We start from the raw sequence: 26,886 nt of genomic DNA, 5'->3' as shown, positions 1-26,886 counted from the left end.
ATACGTTCTTCCTACTTGAATCCTACTTAAACAATAAATTAACTTCATGTAACTATTTTTGAATATGATTGATACAAATGACATATTTTGCAATTTAACTTTTTTGTGTGAAGATCTTGTTCATTATTATCTGGTTTGAAGGTCAGTGCCCAGCCGTCATTTTCCTAAAACAGTATGATGCAGTTCTCAAGTCAACTTGATAAACTGCTTTTAAATAGATTTTTGAATGTTGCTAAGTAGAAAACAATTGTCAGAAAAATTTATTGAAACTTGGAGAGTACTGGAGACTTCCAGGAAAATATGTGATTTTGGATCCCATATATGACGATGAAAAATACTCAGTTATCTGTCCCTCGCTCCTGTCTATTTTTAGTCAATTGCACGTCATTAGCTTAAGGGGTGGTGTTCTCAAAAATGGGGTTGAGGAGTGGGGGAAGGTGGAGTGGTTGAGCCAGAATACCTTGGAGTCATTAATTTTAGGTTTACACAAGCATCCTGCCGTATACGAGCTGAGTTGGTGAGCTGTGTCTGAGACATTCCCCTTGTAAGGTGCTTCAGAAATTTTAAACAGGTTGAAGTGAGGAAAGTGTGAATGTGTTTTCATCTGTTATGTTGACCCACATGTTTGTATTCAGAGCAATATGTTTAGAATTATTATGCTGCCAGACGATATATATGTTAAAAATAAATTCTTGCCCACTTGAGTGTGTGAATTCACAGTGGAAGAAAATGTGATGCTGCCCGTTGTTTCTTCAGTGATATGTAAGAAAAGGAAGAAATAGTTTTATTTTGTGGCCATATTTGGTGCTATTTTTTGCCAGATTCATTGCTATCTTTGCCAGATTCATTCTTATTTTTTGCCAAATTCTGTGTTATTTATTTTACAAAATTTGGTTTTGTTCATTTGGTCCAAATTTTTGTGATATTCAGTGTGTGTGTGTGTGTGTGTGTGTGTGTGTGTGTGTGTGTGTGCGCGTCCGTCCGTCCGTCCGTCCGTCCCAAATTAGATGTTGTTTTTCCCTCTCTTCAACTTCACTATTGTTTTTGCCACATTGGGTGTTGTTTTTTTGCCACAGTCCTTGTTCTTTTTGCCAAATTCGGCGCTGTTATCGTTGTCACCTCAAAATGTGATATGTGAGAAATGGAATGTTATTTTAAGATTATACCCAAAATTCAGCCTTGATGAGATTAGAAGTCAAAATGCAGTTTTAACATTCAATATATCTTAGTTATGAATATCAGTAAACTGCTATTTAGATTTAAAATTTTTGTAATACAAAATTGCAAATTTTGTGGTACCTCGTAATATTCATAGATTTCACATTATTTCACTAAAAACTGATAATTTCATATTGTTTCTCACCTTACAACTTTTGCAAAGCTGTCCTGTCCCCAGTGATACGAGATCTCTCAACTTCTGCCAAATTTACACATCTGTAAACAAGCTCTGTTGGATGGACATATTATAAAACAAAAAATACATATTTACAAAGTAAAAGATAGCTGATGTAATTTTCACAGATCCTATGTGAAATGAGGATGTACCATCCTCTGTGGTTAAGATTGACCTTCTTTTTTGATGTTCTCGTAGAATATCTCTTGTACATGTCAGTTTCTATTAATGCTTATTATTATTATTATCATGTATTATTTCTATAGAAATTCCCATAGTGTGCTGTGTAATGTTATATGTTTGATAGATTAGAAGAAGAAAAAATTGAAAGAGGTCAGTGTTACCCTGTGACATTGGACTACACTGACAATTAAAATTTGTTTTATGATAAACACTTACAGAATGGTGCAGGGATAAATGTTAGAGTAGTGCAATGTGAGAATGACTTCTGTAAACGGATCTCAGTGATGCGCATTGAAACTGGGTGTTTGGTAAAATGATAAGATAGATGTCAGTGAAACACACATATAATTATCAGTCCTCTTTTCAAACACACTACAAAAATCTTTTACTGAAAAAAATTAAACTTCTTTTACAAATAATCCTCCCTGTAAATTCATTCAGAATTCTATGCCCATCAGCCTGTAGCTTAGGTGGAAGCAGCTTGCTGATCATATAACAGAATGGAGCAGTGATGAATATATATCGTGTTCTTTTGGAACAAATGTAATTTTCATTGAGTTAGCGGAGTGAAGCCCTATTACTTCAACTAGATTTTCCTCTTTTGAAACTTTTTGAATAATACAAACACAGCAAAAAGTTTGCTTCCCACTTTTACCCCCACCTACTTTCACCATAATAAAGTCATTTGGAAAAAGATATTGACACGAACACTTAGTGAGCAGCAAATCTTCAAAAAGAGGATTGTCTGAAGAATCAAAATCGCTTGCATCAGTTTCCAGAGTCTAACAATTTCATTACATCAATTTCATCTTTTGACAAAGAGTTGTCACACTTTTTGAAGAGATTTTTCTTGGTCTTTGAGACTTCTTCTTTAGCTGTGGATGATTTGGAACAATAAGGCCAAGGATATACTATCATTTGTACCTGTGGATAATTTGAACTTTTTATGTAGTGCATACACATTTTCATTTGATGACCTTTTTAGTGATTTTGGATCAGCACTCAATGCGTAAACATCTAAAACAGTTTTACCAGGGCTTGCATCAGGTTTTTTTATTTTTTTTTTTTTATTTGAAAGGCCTATTGATTTTTTCACGTGAAGATTTCAAATAAGAAACCAGTGATTCCACTACAGCTTCCTTTTTCTCTTCCATATCATGTTCACCTGGGAGTTTAGGGAGTACAGCATTTTTAAAAGTGACTAGATCACTTCTTCCAATGTTTCCTTATCCACAGCTAGGTGCCATCTTGCACCTGGAGACCTTTGGTAAGTTCTAAGCATTGAAGTTCAATTTTTAATATAGTTATGGCTTTACTTTATGTATTCAAACTGACACTTTATTCTTTTCACTTTACTGTCTAATAAGGCTATAGCCTATTGTGTGTATTCTTCACAGTTAAACACCAATCTCCATCTAAAACTTTCAGTAAACAGAACACTTGTAACAAAGACCGTCTAGGACCAACAATGAATTTAAATTCATTGTTGCTCCAATGTGAAAAATGATAATAAATTACACTTCTGTTTTACACCATATTTAGGCAAATACTTGTGGATTAGTGGAAATTTAGCGATGACATTTAGAGGGTCAGTGTTACCTCTGAGGGAAAGAAGTTAATGAGTCAGTGGTACCCTTTTGTAAAGAAATGTATGTTTGTACTTTAACAAAGTCAGACAATTTTATTAAAATATGTGAATTTGAGCATATAAGAACATGATGATGATGATGGGATTAACCATTTGATGTGGGCCAAGAAAGTTTTCCCAATTGAATTTATATGCAGATATGTAGGGCTTGCATAACATTTTTTTAACTATAATATTTTTTTTAAATTTTATTTTAAAGTGTGTGAATTCAAATCAACAAATTCCATTGCATTATATGATAATTTTCATTTTCAAGAAGATTTATAAGTTTCTCCAGAAATGGAAAGAAAAGGGTGAACTTGACCCTGGGGTCGACATTACCCCCAGGGGTTCATAATCAACAAGGTTGATGGTAAGAAAGAAAATACGAAACATATTTTCATTTAAAAGTTAATAAGAAAGCTGCATAAACAACAAATGTATGTCCACTAATAAAGTCCATAAGATAAATTTGCAACAAATACATACTAATGCAAGACTTTCTGGAAAGAAAAAAAGAAGCCAAACATTGTACTTACAAAACTCCTTTATTTTATTAAAGGTCAGTTAAAGGAGTTTTATATGTACAGCCTATGCTGTTTCTCCAGGGTGTCATTTATTTAATTAATTAGGTCTGTTAACAACTGTTATCACAAACACATTATATAAACTACCACATTTCTGCTCTAGAGATGTGCAGATGTCAGATTTGTACACTAATGATATTTGATTTTTAATAATATAAACAGCGGATGATTCTTCTAAGAATTTTTTTCATTGATATTGGAGGGGTTGCCCACCATTAAATAGTAGCTTTTAGTGGCTGCAGGAACCGTATCGAAAATCTATGTTCCGCTACAACAGATATCCATCTGAAGAACAGTAAGGGTCTTCAGGTCATTACGTAGTCAGTGTTATTTCTCATACAGATTCCTCGCACTGAGCTATTGATTTAAAATAAGATATATTTTATTTTCTGCTTGGTGGTCAGACAGATATAATCCATTGACTTATTTGTGACCCTCTAGATTGTGTAAACAGATAAAAATTTCATCAACTTATTCTTTAGCCCTCTAACGTTGTAATGCATCACAGTAAGTGTATTCATACTGGACCTCTTTTTAAGGCATTCTGTCAGTGGTATTTGGACCAGAAAAGGTTTACCTCTCACTGCTTCATTTCTGTTTCATTTTATTCAGTATTTTTGCAGTATGACAGATACTTTTACCATTAGTCCCCAGTGCAGCGATTGTTCATATGTGTGTGGCGACCACTGGCTGGTTGCTCCAGTTGGGGGATGCATGGGCATCTTTGTGGAAGTGGACATTAGTTTAATGACTTTGTTGATACTCTTAATATGCTGATGTACATTATCCAGTGGAGGCAACTTTCTTTTCCCTACTGTCACCTCGTTCTAGGGTGAGAAGCTTGGTATGGCAGCTCCAAAGCTTTGCACAATGGAACAAATCACAAAAAGATACTGTGTCGTGGCCATTATGTGAAAACAAACGTGGCTGGTTTGTTCTGACTTGGGGCAAACATTGGTTGCAAGTCTTCCATTATCTTACAGAGGTTCGTTGCGAAATAAGGTATGTGCAGGCAGTTGTGATGATGGAAGGGAGAATAAATCACTTGGTAACTGCAGGTTTTATCATAGGGCTATTCCATTCCAAGTGATATACTTTCAGAAGAAGTTCCCACATTACCATCACAAATTTTGTGGAATTTGATATAAACATTCTCACATATTCCCAATGAACAGTGATTAATACTTCCAGAGACGATCATTCATTTGACCTTATTGTGCAACTATCTAAAGTGTACCTCTGACTTTTCAGCAACTTTGAGATATAATCTCTCCTGTAATATATTCTTCGAAGAAACAAAACTAGGCCTTCTTGTACAACCTTTTGTACTATGTTAAGGGAAACAATAATAATAATAATAATAATAATAATAATAATAAAGATGATTTCTATAGCAACTTTCGTATGGATAATTTGATACAAACTCGACCAAAAAAATGAATGCATGGAAAAAATGTTAAGTTAAGGTTTTTATATACACAGAATTAATTGCAGGTTATACCTGAAACCTTGCACATAATAATGCAACAATGCAAGGTTCTGGAATATTAATATTCATTCTTTTACTGCTTTCCAGTACTTTAGAAATTGAGGGCAAAGTTGACAATTTTAGTAAAAACACCAAAAACTATTTTTGTCTCTCTTCTTCACTGAGAAGCGATAATGGCAAAATATTACTTTTATTAGGAAAGAAGAAATTGAACAGAAGAAAGTGTTACAAGAAGAGCGGTTTGAACATGGGAATACTTAAGCAAAAGCTAAAGAAAATAATCTTTTTTTGCCAGTTAATGAAATAATAATTCAGGTCCGCAGATTTTCAAATGATGCACCACATTTTCTTGTCAAAATTAGTCACAATAGTGAAGGAGATATATTAACATTGGAACTGCAGCCAGGACAATATGTTGCATGCATGTATGAAAAACAGAATATCTGTGAGACTTCCACTGAACAGAATGCTTCAACAATCTTTATGTACCCACATGTACCAGAAAATTAATTTTATGGGCCATTATGGGGTGACATGTCCTATGTTCTACAACAGCACATTACTGCAGTTATTCCGGCATCCTCACTGGCATCATCTGGCCGGCAACATAAAACCTCATGACGTACTACAGCAAATTAAATGAAACTGTAAGAAATTGAATTAGCTTGAAGGAAACAAGCTTAATACCCTAAAAGAGACCTTGTTCGACTTTGTCCTCTCGCACTTACAGATATGTATCATCATGCTTTGGATCCTGTATAAACAGACACTCATCAGGCTTGGTAACCTGTGATAAACTCTTCAGTGGCTGCTGTTGCACAGCTATTGGGCATGACCCCTTTGGTGATGAGGGTGCTTTAAAAGAAACCAGCAGTGGTTAAGCCAACATGGACCGTAGCAATACAGGTAAACAATTTTTCATCAGTTCACACAAACCACAAACTGTGCGGGCACAAAATATGCTATACTTTAAACTGAAATTAAACTAGCATGTCAATAGCATTGCACAACAAAGAGACATGCTCAGAATTATCTATAACAAGAATCCTTTCAATAAAATGCTCATACAGACTATTATGAGCTGCTCAAAAACTTACATGATGTGACATGATGGCAGTTTATACAGTGTGTGCTGCAGCTGTTACTCAACAATTTTAGTACTATGATGTCCAGTGCCTTAGTCAAATTTTGAAGTTTACAACCAGTTTGATTCTGTAGTTAACACAGCAGAAGAAAAGGCTGATATATGTCATAATGAGTCCACGCAAAACACACTCCTTGTTTGAAGTTTTTTGAGTTGTTCTGACTCAGCACTTCCTAGTTATCAGGACTTAGGATATTACCTTCCACAGATAGTACTAAACAATTGTGGAACATAATGAAAGGCGTCTGATTTGAACATCAGCGGAATATGGCCGAATTTTAAATGCATCTTCACTTTGTCGTTTTTTAATGGCCTTATATACTCGCGTTGCAAAACCAAGTGTATTTTTTTAGGTGGTTTAGTACATGGTCTCCCGAATGAATACGGTTTAAAGCAGTTTGCAGAAGACTCATACTTTTTAAATATAGGAAAATCCAGAATGGTATAATTGGCAATATTATGAAAAGGATAGTTGCTACTCGCCATCTAGCGGAGATCGTGATCGGAGTGGGTGGCATCAGGGTGGATGACCCGCAATGAAGTGAACTAAGTCGTCTCTTGCAGGTGAACGTACCAGCAGTCTCTAAGAAGGGCAAGATAGATTACGATGCCGACAGATAAGATCCTAAATCATTTCTGTCCCTCGCTACACCATGGGAGGAACGTAGAACTACAGAAAGAAGAGTCATATTTGCCTTGGTTTTTAGCCTTTAGCATAACCGATGGGGACTCTTTTCTACCTACGAAGCCTCAGTTTTTCGTTGAACACCTTGAGTATAAGTTTGGAGAAGTGACAGCGTTTTCCAAGATGTGAAACGGCCCAGTCTTGATTCAGACAGCATCCCCAGCCCAATCCTGAGCATTACTCGCCTGTGAGAAGCTGGGTGGTAGTCCTGTTTCCATCACTCCCTATAAAAGCCTTAACATGGTCCAGGGGATTATTTTCCATCGTGACCATCTCTTGCAGTCTGACGCCAAGCTCTGCACCAATTTAGAATGACGGGGTGTTAATTTCATCCAGTGTATTTACAGGGGACCCAAAGACAACAGGGTTGCTATTGGTGCCTTCATCTTGGCCTTTGAGGATGATTCTTTGCCTGAAAAGGTCAAGGTGATGGTTTACTGCTGTGACGTTAAACTATACCTCCCTTCCCCTATGCGGTGCTTTAAGTGCTGGAAATTTGGGCATGTCTTCCCACTGCATTTCCAGTGCCACATGTCGAGACTGCGGATGTCCATTGCAGCCAGGTACCCCATGTGCGCCACCTCTCACTTGCATCAACTGTGGGGAGCACCACTCCCCCAGGTCGCCAGACTGCCCAGTACTCCAAAAGGAGAAGAAAATTATGGAGTACAAGACCCTGGAGTGGTTGACTTACACAGGGGCTAAATGTAAATTTGAAAGATTACACCACATTCGGTTGACCCTGGACTGGTTGACTTACACAGGGGCTAAATGTAAATTTGAAAGATTACACCACATTCGGTTGATGTCGACGTACGCTGCAGCTACATCATCATTGCCGTCCCAAGTGCCAGTGGTTCCTCACTCTGTGCCATGAACAGTGGGCCCTCTGGGCACAGGAATACATCCGCCCCCTCACATCAGTCCCCTCCCCCCTGCCGGAGAAGCAACAGCCTCCTCCGGCTCCTCTCGTGCAGAAAGGGTCCTTTGGGACTGTCTCTCCCAAGGTCTCCACTGATGTCACGGAGGACACTCGCCAGTGGCTCAAGGAGCTTCACGGTCTTCTTCCATGCCTGAAGCTGCTTCGGAGAAATCTTCTCAGGAGGCCCCTAAAGACAAGTGAGAGAGCAAGCAAACTAACAAAGTAAAAAGTAGTCTGCTAAGAAACAGGACCCTCTGGTGGCCCCAACACCACCACTCCCTATCAGTCCTGCATCTGAGGATGCAGTGGAGAGCTTAGCGTTCCCTGCGGACCTGTGTGTCACTGATGCCTCATCCACCATGGAAATGGCTACAAGTACTCAGTCGGAGGTAGCAGGTGACACTGAGGCATAACTTGCCTCCTTGCAGGCTTAATGCCTTCCCAGCCTCACGATTACGTCATCTTTCAGTGAAATTGCGGCGGTTTTTTCCACCACCTGGCTGAGCTACGGCAACTGTTGAGCTTTACACCTGCTTTTTGCATTGCCCTCCAGGAAACTTGTTTCCCGGCAATGTGGACCCCTGCCCTCCATGGCTATAAGCGATATTACAGCAACCGTAGCAACTATAATAGAGTGTCAGGCGGAGTTTGCATCTATGTCCTGAACTCAGTATGCAGTGAACTTGTGCCCCTTAAAACAACTCTTGAAGCTGGGGTTGTCTGGATAAGTACAACGCAGGAAATAACTGTCTGTAATGTATATCTTCCTCCAGATGGTGCAGTACCCTTGAACGCATTGGCTGTACTGATTGATCAACTGCCTAAACCTTTTCTACTTTTGGGAGATTTTAGTACTCATAGCCCCTTGTGGGGTGGTATAGTTCTTATTGGCCGAGGCAGAGACTTCGAAAATTTACTGTCACAACTCTACCTCTGCCTCTTAAATACTTGGGTCGCAACACATTTCAGTGTGGCACACGACACATATTCGGCCACTGATCTCTCAGTTTGCAGTCCTGGCCTTCTCTCATCTATCCACTGGAGAGCACATGACGACCAGTGTTGTAGTGACCACTTCCCCAACTTCCTGTCATTGCCCCGGCGTCAGGCCCATGGGTGCCTGCCCAGATGGGCTTGAAAGAAGGCCGACTGGGAAGCCTTCACCTCTTCTGTCACATCTCCCCCACATGGTAACATCTATGTGGTGGTTGAGCAGGTAACTACAGCGATCGTTTCTGCAGCGGAAAACGCGATCCCTCATTCTTTAGGATGCCCCCGGCGAAAGACAGTCCCTTGGTGGTCGCCAGAAGTCCCTGAGACAATTAAGGAGCGTCAGCGAGTTCTACAGCGGTATAAGCGGCAACCTTCCCGGAGCACCTCATAGCCTTTAAACGGCTCCGTGCCCACGTTCTCCAGCTTATCAAAAGGCAGAAACAGGAGTGTTCGGAGAGGTATGTGTCGACCATTGGGTCTATACGTCACTTCCCCAAGTCTGGGCAAAGATCAAACGAGTTTTTGGGTATCAGATGCCAACAAGTGTTCCCGTGTTAACATAAATGTCATGTTATCTACCGACTCAAATGGGATTGCCGAGCACTTTGCTGATTACTATGCTTGCGCCTCTGCATTGGAGAATTAACCCCCCAGTCTTTTGCTCTCTCAAACGGCGGATGGAAGGGAAAGTCCTCTCTTTCACTACACGCCACAGTGAACCCTATAATGCCCCATTTACAGAGCGGGAGCTCCTCAGTGTCCTACCGCATTGCCCTGACACACCTCCTGGGCCAGATTGGATCCACAGTCAGATGATTAAACGTCTCTCATCTTGTTACAAGCAACATCTCCTTGTGATCTTCAGTCGGATCTGGTGTGATGGCATCTTTCCATTGCACTGGCGGGAGAGCACCATCATACCAGTGCAACCCGGCAAAAACGCACTTGATGTGGGTAGCTATCGGCCCATCAGCCTCACCATCGTTCTTTGCAAGATGCTGGAACGTATGGTGTGTCGGCAGTTGGCTTGGGTCCTGGAGTCACGTGGCCTACTGGCTCCGTGCCAGGGCGGCTTCCGCCTGGGTCACTCGACCACTGATAATCTTGTGACCCTCGAGTCTGCCAACCGAACAGCCTTTTCCAGACGCCAACACCTTGTTGCTGTCTTTTTTGATTTACGAAAAGCATATGACACCACCTGGTGACATCATATCCTTGGCACATTATACAAGTGGGGTATCCGAGGCCCACTCCCGATTTTTATCCAGAATTTCCTATCGCTTCATACTTTCCGTGGCCAAGTTGATGCTTCCCATAGTTCCCCCACATCCAGGAGAATGGGGTCCTGCAGGGCTTTGTATTGAGTGTATCTCTATTTTTAGTGGCCATTAATGGTCTAGCAGCAGCTGTAGGGCCGTCCGTCTCACCCTCTCTGTATACGGACGACTTCCACATTTCGTATTGCTCCACCAGTACTCTTGTTAATGAGTGGCGCCTACAGGGAGCCATCCACAAGGCGCAGTCATAGGCTCTAGCCCATGGCTTTCAGTTTTTGGCCGCAAAGTCCTGTGTTGTGCACTTCTGTCAGTGTTGTATAATTCATCCGGAACCAGAACTTTATCTTACCTACGATACACTCACTGCAGTCCAGACATATCGATTTTTAAAACTGGTTTTAGACGCCTGATTGACTTTGTTTCCTCACCTTCGTCAGCTTAAGTGGAAGTGCTGGCAGCACCTCAATGCCCTCTGCTGCCAGTGCAACACCAACTGGGGTGCAGATCGCTTTACGATTCTGCAGCTATACAGAGCCCTTGTTCAATCCTGGCTTGACTATGGGAGTCTGGATTATGGTTCAGTGGCGCCCTCAGCATTGCGTTTACTCGACCCAGTGCACCACTGTTGCTTTCGACTAGCAACGGGAGCTTTGAAGACGAGCCCAGTGACCAGCGTCCTTGCAGAGGCTGGAGTCCCTCCATTGCAGGTCAGGCGTGCACAACTGCTTGCTAGTTACGTTGCACACGTTTGTAGTTATCCTGCACATCCCAATTACTGTCTGCTTTTCCCACTCACGGCGGTTCATCTCCTGGATCGGCAGCCCAGGTCAGGGCTTAAAATTGCAGTTTGTGTCCGAACCCTTCTATCTGAGTCCTTGCCTTTACAACCTATACTCAGAGGTCCAATCGTGTACACCTCCATGATGTACACCTAGGCCATGGCTTCGCCTGGACCTTTCACATGGCCCAAAGGACTCAGTTCACCCTGCAGCTCTCCGCTGTCACTTCATCTCGATTCTTGACACTTACTGACGTCTCGATGGCCGATGGTCACATTGGCTTTGCCTATGTTCATGGACATACAGAACAGCCCTTTTTGCCCGATGGCTACAGTGTTTCCACTGCAGAGCCTGACGGCCATATTTCGTGCTCTTGAGCATATCCGCTCATGCCCAGGGCAGTCATTTCTCCTGTGTACTGACTCCTTGAGCAGCCTACAAGCTCTCGACCAGAGCTACCCATGTCATCCTTTGGTAGCGACCATCCAGGAGTCCATATATGCCCTGGAATGATCCAGTCGTTCAGTGGTGTTGGTCTGGCCCCCAGGTCACGTCAGAATCCCAGGCAACGAACTTGGCGACAGGCTATGTGGAAACCGCTTCTGGAGATGGGCATCTCTGAACCTGACCTGTGTTATGACATACGCCGCATGGTTTTTCGGCTTTGGGAGACGGAATGGCATAACAGTACGCACAACAAACTGTGTGTCATTAAGGAGATCACAAATGTGTGGAAGTCTTCCTTGCTGGCCTCTCGCAGGGAATCAGTTGCCGTCTGCCGGCTCCGCATTGGCCACGCTTGGGCGACACACGGTTACCTCCTGCGCCGTGAAGACCTGCCTCAGTGTAGGTGCGGCGTCCGGTTGAGTGGCCCATCTTCTGGTGCACTGACCCACCTTGACTGCCCAGCGACGGAATCTTGGGTTACCGGACTAGTTGCCACTAATTTTATCTTACACCTCATCGGCTGATTTAGTTTTATTTTTTTTGTGAGGGTGGGTTTTATCACTTGATCTAAGTTATAGCACATGTCCTTTGTCCCTCTGTGTCCTTCACCCTAGTGCTTTTAGGGTGGAGATTTTAATGTGTTGCAGAGTGTCTGGCTTCTCCTTTTTATTCTCATGGTCAGCCAGCCATGGTCATCTGCTTTCTTGTTTTACTCCCTTAATCCCGTTTCTTGCGGTTCTGTGGTTTCCTTGTCCCCATTTTGTCCATTTACACGTTTGTTGCCCTTCATCGTTCTTGCGATTTTTCCTTTCATTCAGTTTTGTGTTGTCAGTCTCGTTTGTTTTATTCTCACACTTGTGGCATTGTTTTATTCGGAACAAAGGTCTGATGACCTCGTAGTTTGGTCCCTTCTCTCCTCTTTTAATCCAACCGACGAAATCACCGCAGATATTGTGCCGCAGTACTGGGTAGATCCTGGCCCCGAAGTTGCCAGTTCTCCAGCATGGAGGGTGTGGCACTGCGTCTACCACTAACTCCTTTTTTCTGCTCTGATTAATTACTCTATCTTTCTTTCTAATCATTTGCGACAGTCATCTGATTTACATTTCTCAATGTTTTTACAGACAACTTTATTCCTGCTTTGCCATCTAGCGGTTGAAGGGTAAAACTACGAAAATTAGCAGACACGTTATCCGGGCGCCAGGATAGAGTGCAGTTCTAAGGCTGTGTCCTACGTGAGCGACTTCTGGATACGGGACACCCCAGCGACAAGCAGCAACATCGGGCGACAACGACCTTGGGTGTCCGTGGGTGTCCTGCGCGTGCGAACGACTATGCCGCGCTACGAACCAACCAGCTGTTTGTATAAAATGGTGTCCTTAACCTGTAGAATACTGTAGCTGGAGAGTAAGGCTACAGAATTAGGTTTACTTAAGAAAACAAAGCGAAAAGGAATGCTCTGTATGAAATTTACAAATGGAGGAATCTCCATGGAGAATTTCATAAGTATCGTCAACTACGAAGGTCACCAGACAGGTCCTTCGAATACACGTGAATGAGCAGAGGAGCATTCGACTGTCTCATCAATAAATTAAATACGAATGGTTTTTTTACTTTATCAAGAACTTTTAACAGACAGTAAATGCTGTGAAATGATCATTACATGACTGACTACGCTAAATACAAACTTAAGGACAAGAATAAGGTGCATAAACAATAGGTAGCTGTGGTGTAGGGGTAGCGTATACAGTTCGTAAATACGTACGAGGATAAGTTCCTGAGTTCGATTCCTGCCAATTCTTCTACGCATTTTTACTGACTCAATTACGATTCTGTATACTAAGTTATATGAATACTGTTTACACTGCATTGCTAAGTATATTTTTAAGTTCTTGCCAAAGAACTTGATCTTCACACCTATCCCAGTATATCACACACATTTAATTCCTAATAAATTACAATGTACCATGAAATTTTACAGATATTTCATGTTGCGAACGTTATTCATCAGCAGTCAGTGTTAAGGCCAAGCGTTTCAATTACTCTAAATAGCCTGTAAAAGTAAAGCTTACAAAATTTTTGGAAAGAAAGTCAAACGTTTTGTGCAATGATTTATTTGTCTGAAAGTATGAAATAAAACATATTAAGGAAACGTTTGGTGCACCTCATTTTCTGTTCATGATTTCGAGTAGCATTCAAAGGCACGTAGAACGTTTCTCTGATCTACTTATTTCATTTACACAAGTAATTTCTTAAATATTTGAGTGATTTCTTCCATTTTTTAATTTTAAGTTTCATTCAGAAAGCAATATCTTACTGACTCCTCGTTTGCCTTCCTGACGTACTTGGTTCGAAGGAAACCGTTTTGAAATTAAAATACCGCACCAATGTATCTTTTTATGTGCAAAATAGCTAGGCCTTGAACAGATGACATTTTTGACACTTCATTTAAAGCAGCTTTTCGTGAAATATTTCAATTTTTCCTCAGCTTATTAATTAAGGTTTCGTTCATTACCGTGATTACTTTCAAGCTGATAAATATTTTCATGCCAAACTAGACCTCATGCTGGTCATTTTGATACCCCGTTTACCTGTTTCTCTCCCTTTATTTGCCTATGAAAATTTGGACAAAACCTCATGGTGTAAGTTATAGGGAGTCTTGTTTTCGCTCTGCTTAATCATACGATAAAATAGTCCTTTCTGCGTGCTGTCATTTCCAAAAATCGTCATTTCGATATCTTGAACCTTTTATGAGATACGACGATTTTTACGAGCATTTGATGCCCGAAGTGCAGGAAAGGTTCGGACTCGACGCGAGCGACCCGTCCGCGGATATAACAACCAATATCTCAAGAACGAAAAGAGATATCATTCCGGTCTAAACTTTAAATACAACTTAGATATATTGGTTACATTTCATACGCAGTAATGTGTGGCCTTAAATGAACTATACGGAAAGTCTACACAATGTGATTTTACCTCTGCAAATTCTTAAAAATTTCGTGCAGCACAGTAACTATGACGAATAACGAAAATAAATTCCGACCTTTATCATTTAAGGATATCAAGCTATAGGTTGCCGAAGAATAAATTTTTTTCACCGAATAGTTTTCTTAAAATCGGATGTCAAGTAATTCATAGCTGCCGTCGCGTCCGCTCCACTGCTTTTGCCAAGAAGACACGTGGCTGTCGCTCTGTCCCCCGCGTGCTGCAGCCACAAGATTCAAACACGTTCAATTCAAACGTCGCGAGTTGCACGTACGTCGCTCACTTGGACACTTCCATAACTACACCTGCGGTTTTGTTTTGTCGCCTGAAGCTGTCGCTCGCTTCTGTCGCTCACGTAGGACACGGCCTATAGGTTTCATAAACGCAGAAAAATTTTTTTTGCCAGTAGAGTCTTTCATACTAGCTGTTTGTGAAAGCATTTTTTCTTTTGATTGTTTCATATTCTAGAAATAACACGGTGCAAAGATGCGTTAAGCGCCTTAATTCAGGCATATAGCGAGGAAAGGTGTACGTATGATTATGTCATAATAATGTATGTCGGCAATCGTTTCTTTCTGAGTAATATGCATATAACGTTACATGGTGATTTTCGAGTTGTATCGTAATGCCTTACTTACGAAAGTTCATATTTGATTGCGTATCTTGTGTTATTGCAGCATGCCAGAAAGTAGAAACTGCAAGTGATAGGGGAGAAAGTCGCCAGGAAACGTAATGTTACAACCAGCCTGCAACATAACAGGGCTTTTACCGGTATTTTATTCGTGATTTGGGCTGGTATGACCACAAAACATGTGATTTAATTCATACCTTCGAGAATGTGAGACAGCCTCCCCTATGACACTGTCACACTTGTTACTTTCATCAAAGACAGCAGCTTCTCGAAACAAGCGATGTCCATGCTCACCAAGTTTCGAAATTCTTGCGGATCTTCAAGCCTCAGTTTTTTCGTAAACAGTGATTATAATCTTCTCCCTTCTGTCAGCCAGGGTCGAACTCAACAAACTCCGGCTTTTCGTCGTTATGCTGCCAGGACAATAGCTCCAAAAACAAGTGGGTCCTCCATGTGCAAAATGCTGTGTAAATACATATACCTTTGTAAGCAAATGTCGTAATATAAAAGTAACTATGAATCTGTAATTTAGAACAGTAGTAACCTACATATGAGAATAACAATTTCTTATTAAATAGGAGCCTTTAGCTCACATAAATAATTTGAACGAATGACGTTCCAATAAGTCACACAGCCGCCCCCCGCCCCCCTTTGTGTTTTGTGCGGTAGAACAAACGACTTTACAAGAGATTAGACAGTTCTATCTGTGTTACGTGCGTTATTACTGTCTACAGCGCATGTGCGCCAGGTATATCCAGCGTGGATGGTGTAACTGTAATAGGTCTACGTGAACCAGCCTGTAGTTGCCGATATGCACTCTTGGGGCGCTGGTGCATAGGTATACAGTTTCGGTGCACCGTGTAATAGGGGCTTAATACAGCGAGTCCTTTTGGAGTACTGAACTTTAGCCACTTTTAATGAGCTGCAAAATGAACACTATGTCTCTATCCTAGAGAAATGGGTGCTTTCCATTTATTGTGGGGTCTACTGACAATCTTACACTAATGGAGCTACATTATTATGAAAGCAAATAAAATTTAGCTTTTATCTAACTCAGTTACTGAATTCAAATGACTCAATTACTGCCTTAGTTTATGATCAGAGAGTAGAGCAGCCATTGCCACCTCCAACCAACTAGCCAGTGTTTTTCTCGCAAGCCCTTAATAGTGCTGCACATCTGAACCAGACGGGTGCTTATGACCGTGTTTTATTTGAGGCTGTGTACACACACTGTTTTAGTTTTATGTATATATTCTTGCAAATAAGTGTCACATCACCTAGAATTTTCATCCTTCTCTGTATTTTGATACTGAAACAGTAATTCATTCCCAAGCAATATTTATTGTAAGATGCCTCACAAATGCAGATATAATTTATTTGTAAAGGACGCGTCCTCTTCTAATCAGAAATTGGGCTCCATCTCTACTGCCCTCTTCATAGACAAAATGTGAAACTCTAATGTTCCTTCTTTTTTCATAGTGACTTAGTGTCAGACCAATTTAAATTTCCTTTGCACATTTGATGATCCATCCAGTTCAATGTTATATCATTTAAAATATAGTGATTGTTCTCCTAAAGAAATTCAAAAGTTCAGATCTGTAGGTGTCTGGCTCTGTATCTGCATGATATGTTAAAGAGAAGACTTTGAAAAATGGTTAAGAATCACAAGCAGACAAAAAGGGAAAGTTGAGTGGAAAAAGGCACATGTTAGAGAGGCGGCTCACATTAATGTAGCTGTTAAATTGTTGTGCTTGTATCCTTTATGAGAGATATAACCCGGATTGCTTCCATTCAGCTTGAGGCAGATGGATACTACATGATAAAGTGAGAGAAAAAAACTAACAAAGAGATAGAGGGGCTGGCCAGTACTTACCTCAGCTCAGTACAGCCGATAGATACACACAAAACAAAACCGAAAATTTATGTTCCTAGCTTTCGGAACAAATGTTCCTTCATCAGGGAGGAGAGAGGGGAAAGAAAGGGAAGAAGGGAAAGGAGATTCAGTTACTCACAACCCAGGTTATGAAGCAACAGGGAAAGGAAAATAGGGAGGGTAGCAAGGATGGAGGCATGGTTGTCAGAGGGAAGCCAAAGATATTCTACTGTAAGTACTGTGCCAGCTTCAAACCAAAGAGGATGCATACAGAAGTAAAGAGGTATATAGTATAAAGATAAACACAACTATGCAGGATGAAAAGATGCGTGAATGGCTAAGAGGAAAGGGAAAGAGGAGAAGACTGAAGAGTAAATGGGAGTGAGGTTGTTTAACGTAGGTTCAGTCCAGGGGGATGGCGGGATGAAAGGATGTGTTGGAGTGCAAGTTCCCATCTCCGCAGTTCAGAGGGACTGGTGTTGGGTGGGAGAAGCCAAATGGCACATACGGTGTAGCAGGTTCCTAGGTCCCTAGAATTATGCTGCAGGGCATGCTCCGCTACTGGGTATTGGGCATCTCCTAGGCGGACAGTTCGTCTGTGTCCGTTCATGCGCTCAGCCAGTTTAGTTGTTGTCATGCCGATGTAAAAGGCTGTGCAGTGCAGGCATGTCAGTTGGTAAATGACATGTGTAGTTTCACATGTGGCCCTGCCTTGAATTGTGTACGTTTTACCAGTAGCGGGGCTGGAGTAAGTGGTTGTGGGGGGATGCATGGGGCAGGTTTTGCAGCGGGGTCGGTTACAGGGGTAGGAACCGCTGGGTAGAGAAGGTAGTCTGGGAATATTGTAGGGTTTAACAAGGATGTTACGGAGGTTAGGGGGCCGACGAAAGGAAACTCTGGGTGGTGTGGGGAGAATTTTGTCAAGGGATGATCTCATTTCAGGGGTTGACTTGAGAAAATCATATCCCTGGCGGAGTAATTTGTTGATGTTTTCGAGGCCAGGATAATATTGGGTGACAAGGGGGATGCTTCTGTGTGGTCTGGAGGTAGGAACATTGTTGTTGGACGGGGAGGAATGTATTGCTCGAGAGATCTGTTTGTGGACAAGGTCTGCAGGATAGTTGCGGGAGAGGAAAGCACTGGTCAAGTTATTGGTGTAATTGTTGAGGGATTCGTCACTGGAGCAGATACGTTTGCCACGAATACCTAGGCTGTAGGGAAGGGAGCGTTTGATGTGGAATGGATGGCAGCTATCAAAGTGAAGGTACTGTTGTTTGTTTGTGGGTTTGATATGGACAGAGGTGTGGATGTGAGCTTCAACAAGATGAAGGTCAACATCCAGGAAGGTGGCTTGGGTTTTGGAGAAGGACCAAGTGAAATTCAGATTCGAAAAGGAGTTGAGGTTATGGAGGAAATTAAGGAGTGTTTCTTCACCATGAGTCCAGACCACAAAGATGTCATCTATAAACCTATACCAGGCCAGGGGAAGCAGCTGTTGGGTCTTCAGGAAAGCCTCCTCCATGCGGCCCATGAAGAGGTTGGCATAGGACGGAGCCATCCTGGTTCCCATGGCCGTTCCCCTGATTTGTTTGTAGGTCTGGCCTTCAAAAGTGAAGTAATTATGGGTGAGGATGAAGTTGGTAAGTGTGATGAGGAACGAGGTTTTTGGAAGATCTTCGGGTGGGCGTTGGGAGAGGTAGTGCTCAAGGGCAGAGAGACCATGGGTATGTGGGATGTTTGTGTAAAGGGATGTAGCATCTATGGTGACAAGAAAGGTTTCAGGTGGGAGAGGAGTGGGAATGGATTTGAGGCGTTCTAGGAAATGGTTTGTGTCTTTGATGTAGGATGGGAGTCTGCGGGTGATAGGTTGGAGGTGCTGGTCTACCAGAGCTGAGATACGTTCGGTTGGGGCTTTGAAGCCTGCTACAATGGGACGGCCAGGATGGTTCTCTTTGTGGATTTTGGGTAATAGGTAGAAGGTAGGGGTACGTGGCTCAGGTGGAGTGAGTAATTCTATGGAAGCCGTTGTGAGGCCTTGTGAGGGACCTTGGATTCTTAGGATTTTTTGCAGCTCAGTCTGGATGGAGGGAATGGGATCCTGGGTAACAGCTTTGTAGGTTGAGGTGTCGGAGAGTTGACGCAGTCCTTCTGCCACATACTCCACACGGTCAAGTACGACAGTTGTGGAGCCTTTATCCCCGGGAGGATGACAATAGAGCGGTCTATTTTCAGCTCCTTAATGGCACGGGATTCAGCTGGGGTGATGTTGGGGGTGGTTGGGATGTTCTTCAAGAAGGACTGGGAGGCAACACTGGATGTGAGGAATTCCTGAAATGTCTGCAAGGGATGGTTTTGGGGGAGGGGAGGAGGATCCCTTTGAGAAGGCAGTCGGAACTGTTCTAGACAGGGTTCAACACTGGGTCTAGTATTTGGGGGCTGTGTTTGGGTAGTGAAGTGGTATTTCCAGTTGAGGTTCCGGGTGAATGAGAGGAGATCTTTAACCAGGGCAGTGTGGTTGAATTTAGGCGTGGGGCTAAAGGTTAAGCCTTTTGACAGAACAGATGTCTCTGGAGGAGAGAGGGATCTGGATGAGAGGTTTAGGACTGAATTGGGACTGGCGATATGTGGCATTTGACTGTGGTTATAGTTGAGATTTGGTCTGTGTGGGGTATGTGCTGGGATGGGGAGATTGAGTAGGGTGGCTAGGCTAGGTTTGTTGGCTATGAGGGGGGTTTGTTGAAGGTTCTGTTGTGGTTGGTGTTTGTGAGGGATAGGGAGAGGGACCCCACTTCTTAGGTGTTGCACTAGCACTGTCACACTATCCACAGTGCTAGTGCAACACCTAAGAAGTGGGGTCCCTCTCCCTATCCCTCACAAACACCAACCACAACAGAACCTTCAACAAACCCCCCTCATAGCCAACAAACCTAGCCTAGCCACCCTACTCAATCTCCCCATCCCAGCACATACCCCACACAGACCAAATCTCAACTATAACCACAGTCAAATGCCACATATCGCCAGTCCCAATTCAGTCCTAAACCTCTCATCCAGATCCCTCTCTCCTCCAGAGACATCTGTTCTGTCAAAAGGCTTAACCTTTAGCCCCACGCCTAAATTCAACCACACTGCCCTGGTTAAAGATCTCCTCTCATTCATCCGGAACCTCAACTGGAAATACCACTTCACTACCCAAACACAGCCCCCAAATACTAGACCCAGTGTTGAACCCTGTCTAGAACAGTTCCGACTGCCTTCTCAAAGGGATCCTCCTCCCCTCCCCCAAAACCATCCCTTGCAGACATTTCAGGAATTCCTCACATCCAGTGTTGCCTCCCAGTCCTTCTTGAAGAACATCCCAACCACCCCCAACATCACCCCAGCTGAATCCCGTGCCATTAAGGAGCTGAAAATAGACCGCTCTATTGTCATCCTCCCGGCGGATAAAGGCTCCACAACTGTCGTACTTGACCGTGTGGAGTATGTGGCAGAAGGACTGCGTCAACTCTCCGACACCTCAACCTACAAAGCTGTTACCCAGGATCCCATTCCCTCCATCCAGACTGAGCTGCAAAAAATCCTAAGAATCCAAGGTCCCTCACAAGGCCTCACAACGGCTTCCATAGAATTACTCACTCCACCTGAGCCACGTACCCCTACCTTCTACCTATTACCCAAAATCCACAAAGAGAACCATCCTGGCCGTCCCATTGTAGCAGGCTTCAAAGCCCCAACCGAACGTATCTCAGCTCTGGTAGACCAGCACCTCCAACCTATCACCCGCAGACTCCCATCCTACATCAAAGACACAAACCATTTCCTAGAACGCCTCAAATCCATTCCCACTCCTCTCCCACCTGAAACCTTTCTTGTCACCATAGATGCTACATCCCTTTACACAAACATCCCACATACCCATGGTCTCTCTGCCCTTGAGCACTACCTCTCCCAACGCCCACCCGAAGATCTTCCAAAAACCTCGTTCCTCATCACACTTACCAACTTCATCCTCACCCATAATTACTTCACTTTTGAAGGCCAGACCTACAAACAAATCAGGGGAACGGCCATGGGAACCAGGATGGCTCCGTCCTATGCCAACCTCTTCATGGGCCGTATGGAGGAGGCTTTCCTGAAGACCCAACAGCTGCTTCCCCTGGCCTGGTATAGGTTTATAGATGACATCTTTGTGGTCTGGACTCATGGTGAAGAAACACTCCTTAATTTCCTCCATAACCTCAACTCCTTTTCGAATCTGAATTTCACCTGGTCCTTCTCCAAAACCCAAGCCACCTTCCTGGATGTTGACCTTCATCTTGTTGAAGCTCACATCCACACCTCTGTCCATATCAAACCCACAAACAAACAACAGTACCTTCACTTTGATAGCTGCCATCCATTCCACATCAAACGCTCCCTTCCCTACAGCCTAGGTATTCGTGGCAAACGTATCTGCTCCAGTGACGAATCCCTCAACAATTACACCAATAACTTGACCAGTGCTTTCCTCTCCCGCAACTATCCTGCAGACCTTGTCCACAAACAGATCTCTCGAGCAATACATTCCTCCCCGTCCAACAACAATGTTCCTACCTCCAGACCACACAGAAGCATCCCCCTTGTCACCCAATATTATCCTGGCCTCGAAAACATCAACAAATTACTCCGCCAGGGATATGATTTTCTCAAGTCAACCCCTGAAATGAGATCATCCCTTGACAAAATTCTCCCCACACCACCCAGAGTTTCCTTTCGTCGGCCCCCTAACCTCCGTAACATCCTTGTTAAACCCTACAATATTCCCAGACTACCTTCTCTACCCAGCGGTTCCTACCCCTGTAACCGACCCCGCTGCAAAACCTGCCCCATGTATCCCCCCACAACCACTTACTCCAGCCCCGCTACTGGTAAAACGTACACAATTCAAGGCAGGGCCACATGTGAAACTACACATGTCATTTACCAACTGACATGCCTGCACTGCACAGCCTTTTACATCGGCATGACAACAACTAAACTGGCTGAGCGCATGAACGGACACAGACGAACTGTCCGCCTAGGAGATGCCCAATACCCAGTAGCGGAGCATGCCCTGCAGCATAATTCTAGGGACCTAGGAACCTGCTACACCGTATGTGCCATTTGGCTTCTCCCACCCAACACCAGTCCCTCTGAACTGCGGAGATGGGAACTTGCACTCCAACACATCCTTTCATCCCGCCATCCCCCTGGACTGAACCTACGTTAAACAACCTCACTCCCATTTACTCTTCAGTCTTCTCCTCTTTCCCTTTCCTCTTAGCCATTCACGCATCTTTTCATCCTGCATAGTTGTGTTTATCTTTATACTATATACCTCTTTACTTCTGTATGCATCCTCTTTGGTTTGAAGCTGGCACAGTACTTACAGTAGAATATCTTTGGCTTCCCTCTGACAACCATGCCTCCATCCTTGCTACCCTCCCTATTTTCCTTTCCCTGTTGCTTCATAACCTGGGTTGTGAGTAACTGAATCTCCTTTCCCTTCTTCCCTTTCTTTCCCCTCTCTCCTCCCTGATGAAGGAACATTTGTTCCGAAAGCTAGGAACATAAATTTTCGGTTTTGTTTTGTGTGTATCTATCGGCTGTACTGAGCTGAGGTAAGTACTGGCCAGCCCCTCTATCTCTTTGTTAGTATTTGTTTCACATCTCTATATGAGAGAAAAAAAAAAAACCTATGTTTAGTGAATCCACTGCTTAGCTGTGGTAACTACTTTGAGCCACTCACTGAATGTGTTCTGGTGCCAGAATTACCTATCCAGCTAGAGGATCTGTTAATGTATGGGGTTGTTGTATATGGCTATCAGTACACCATATTGTGAAAGAATGTAATTAGTCTGTATGGTATGAAGGAGCAGTACCTAGTTTGTTGGTGCTTGCCTTTGGTTTCAGATGGCAGCACAGAAAAGTTTGTCATGTGTGCTGAATATTTATATGAATTAGTGATTTGTGCCCAAAGTCATATTTGAAGTCATATTTGGTTCCATTTCAACATGCTCACTCTTGTTGTTGTGGTGGTGGTGGTGGTCTCCTCCAGTCCAGACACTGATTTGATGCGGCTCTCCATGCTGCTCTATCCTGTGGAAGCTTCTTCATCTCCAAGTACCTACTGCAACCTATACCTTCCAAATCTGCTTGATGTATTCATCTCTTGGTCAATTTTACCCTCCACACTGCCCTCCAATACTAAATTGGTGATACCTTGATGCCTCAGAACATGTCCTACCAACCGATCCCCAATTCTATTCAGTACCACCTCATTAGTTACATGATCTATCCACCTAACCTTCAGCATTCTTCTGTAGCACCACATTTTGAAAGCTTCTGTTCTCTTCTTGTCTAAACTATTTATCGTCCATGTTTCACTTACATACATGACTGAACTTCGTACAGATACTTTCAGAAAAGACTTCCTGACACTTGAATCTATACTCTACGTTAACAGATTTCTTCAGAAACGCTTTCCTTGCCATTGCCAGTCTACATTTTATATCCTCTCTTCTTTGACCATCATCAGTTATTTTGCTCCCCAAATAGCAAAACTCATCTACTATTTTAAGTGTCTCATTTCCTAATATAATTCCCTCAGCATCACCTGATTTAATTCGACTACATTCCATTGTCCTCGTTTTGCTTTTTTGATGTCCATCTTATATCCTTTTCAAGACACTGTCCATTCCATTCAGGTGCTCTTCCAGGTCCTGTACTGCCTGTGACAGAATTACAATGTCATCGGCTAACCTCAAGGCTTTTATTTCTTCTCCATGGATTTTAATTCCTACTCCAAATTTTTCTATTTGGTCTTTTAACACACGAGATTACATTTTCATTTAAGCCTTAAAAATATTGTCCCTTTTGGCCAGTCATGTAAACAATACATAAGAAGTAAAATAATCTACAGCCCTATACTTGTTAATACTTTGGTGTTGATAGGTGAAACCACATGCCCTAACTCAAGTGACGATAGTAAATCAACTGTCAGGTACATGTGTTGCTGTTTATCTGTAGAATTCAAAACCTGTGAAATTTATGAGTATGATGATAACTTTTATGTGTGGTATTCATTGGGTGCATTTTAACACTCATTACCCATATACCATAAAAGTAATATATAAAACAGTAATTATATACACTGATCAGCCGGAACATTATGACCACCTACCTAATAGCCGGTACATCCACCTTTGGCTCAGATGACAGCGGTGATGTTTCATGACATGGAAGCAGTGAGACCTTGGTAGGTTGCTGGAGGGAGTTGGCACCACATTTGCACATGCAAGTCACCTAATTCATGTAAATTCCACGAAGGAGGATGAGCTCTGACACCACGTTCAGTCACATCCCAGATGTGTTTGATTGGGTTCAGATCTGGTGAGTTGGAGGGCCAGCACATTAACTGAAACTCGCCACTTTGTTCCTCGACCCTCTCAATCACACTTTAAGCCTTGTGACATGACGCATAATTATGATGAAAAATTCCACTGCCATTGGAAAACATTATTGTCATGAAGTAGTGTAGATGGTGTGCAACCAGTGTACAATATGTCTTGGCTTTCATGGTGCTTGCACGAGCTTCTCTGGACCCATAGATACCCATGTAAATGTCCCACAGAGCATGATGGAGCTGCTGCCAGCTTGCATGTATCCCGTAGTGCAGGTGTCGAGGAGCTGTTCCCCTTGAAGATGACTGATTCGCACCCTCCCGTCGGCATGATGAAAAGGCTTCGGGATTCGTCAGACCGTGCAATGCTCTGCCACTGTGCCAGCGTCCATTGCCGATGGCCACGGCACATTTCAGTCATAGTTGTTGATGTTGTGGTGTTAATATTGGCGCATGCATGGGTTGTCGGCTGTGGAGACCCATCATTAAGGGTGTTTGGTGTACTGTGTGTTCAGACGGACTTGTACTCTCTCAGCATTAAAGTCTGATGTTAGTTCTGCCACAGTTTGCCGCCTTACCTGTTTTACCAGTCTGCCCAGGATATGACATCTGACATCTGTAATGAGCGGTGGCCACACGATCCCATGACTTGAACATAGTTTCGCCACATGTTGAAGACACTCACCACAGCGCTCTTCTAATACCTGACAAGTCATACAGTGCCCGAAATGCTTGTGCCAAGCTTCCAGGCCATCACAGTCTGTCCTCAGTCAAACTCAGATAGATTGCGTGCGTCTGACTAGCAGTAATTCCTCGCCAGTTGAAGCTGCTGTCACCAGGACTGGTTTGTATCAATAGTAGATCAGTGGCCATAATGTATAATGTTTGACTGATTAGTATATGTGCAATGATTCGTGTACATTGCTACCCACCAAGCAGTTTTACTGAGCACGAGTTTCAATTCTAGCCAATGATTTGGCAGTGCTTCAGAGAATTGAAACTACTGTATTTACTTAGGCATTTAATTATTGTGTGACAATAATGTTTTGATTCAGTCGTGCTATTTTTCTCATTTGTTCTTGTGTTCTATTTTACAGACAGCTTCCATGTGGTGTAAATATTCCGGTATCTGGGAGTGCATGTGATGAGGACAAGCTTTTTAGCTTGAGCCAACGCTTCACATACTTCCAGGAAAAGGCAACTCCACCTGCAGCATTCCATCATGTACGGAGACCTGTACGACCTCCTGCTCGTCACAAAAACTCTCGAATGACTGTCCGACTGCGGCCACGGCAAGTTCTTTGTTCGAAGTGTCGGTCTATCTGCAACGAGAACTCAGAAAATGTAGATTTATCAGGGGGAAAGCACTCTACGGGTGTTGGCACAGAACGGACAGGAGGAGACCCACCATCGAGGAGTCCACGACCTCTGTTCTCAGAAAACCAAAGGGACAACCAACCCAAGGTAAATAATTCCATTAAAAAATTATTGCAAAATGAAATGTTATGTAATATAATTTTTACAATTTATGTTGGAAATCTTAAGGCACACAAATTCTCAGCAAATCAGGGAAAGATGTAAACATGTTGGAGGAATTTTCAGGAGGAAATAGTTGGATGCATGAAGACCTAGTATATGTTATGCAGTTAATTGTAAAATACTTGTTATTGAATTCTGGTGTAACATTTTCTTCTATTTTGAACTATATCGAATGTATATATGATTAAAAATAGATCAACAGATATAAAAGAGTACAAAAATATTTTTCAGTTATAAAACAAATCTGCCTGTAATGAAGTTGAGCCCTTTTCTTTTTTAAAGGGAGTAATTAGTTAATTCAAATTTTTTGGCATTGGTGTCTTCTGTGGAAATAATAAATGTCCAAAGGCAGCATAGGGATAGTGGTGGAGAAAATGGGTGTCAGTTTTAAAACAAATCGAAATTACAAGAGAGGAACACAGAGCAAAAATGAGAATTTTGCGCGAATAACTCTTGACAGTGTTAAAACGTTTGTCCTTTCTCATTTACTGTCTGAAGGTAGTGGTAATTACTATATGGGGCGAAAGAGTAACCATACACATCCAAACTTTTTTCGTGTTTTCTACAAACCTGTCATTAATTCACTTCTTGGCACTGGTAGTGTAGATTTCTCTCATCTTATTGATATTTGCAGTTATAGTAAATGATCGTGAATTACATCTGTAGCATCTCAGTCTCTCTGAGTGTTGCTACAAGCAGTCTGTGAGGTGTAATGTTTATGAGTTAACTTCTGTAACTTTGATGAAGCATCAGTTTAATTGATTTAATGGTGAAAACAGTGTCACCACAAAAAGAGGCTGCTGCTGTTATTATAGGAAAGAGTTTTGAGCAGTAGTCTGAAGCATCTCACCTGGAGCAAAATTATTTCCCTGTCCTTGATCTAGTTTGACTCCCACAGAAATCCTATCA

The 26,886-nt window shown here is 42.5% G+C and overlaps 1 protein-coding gene across 1 annotated transcript in view; it reads left to right on the top strand.

Moving 5' to 3' along the window:
- The window catches only part of LOC126187321 (PWWP domain-containing protein 2B-like), a 224,949-nt gene that overhangs the window by 39,598 nt on the left and 158,465 nt on the right, over positions 1–26,886 (top strand). Inside the window, exon 2 of the mRNA XM_049928333.1 lies at positions 25,536–25,902. Within this exon, the coding sequence (XP_049784290.1) occupies positions 25,536–25,902 (367 nt within the window). The remainder of the gene's footprint in view (positions 1–25,535; positions 25,903–26,886) is intronic.

This window comes from Schistocerca cancellata, chromosome 5 (genome assembly GCF_023864275.1).
Source record: "Schistocerca cancellata isolate TAMUIC-IGC-003103 chromosome 5, iqSchCanc2.1, whole genome shotgun sequence".
NCBI lineage: Eukaryota > Metazoa > Arthropoda > Insecta > Orthoptera > Acrididae > Schistocerca > Schistocerca cancellata.
The sequence above is the reverse complement of the archived record's forward strand: the minus strand, read 5'-3'. Positions and strand labels throughout refer to the sequence as shown.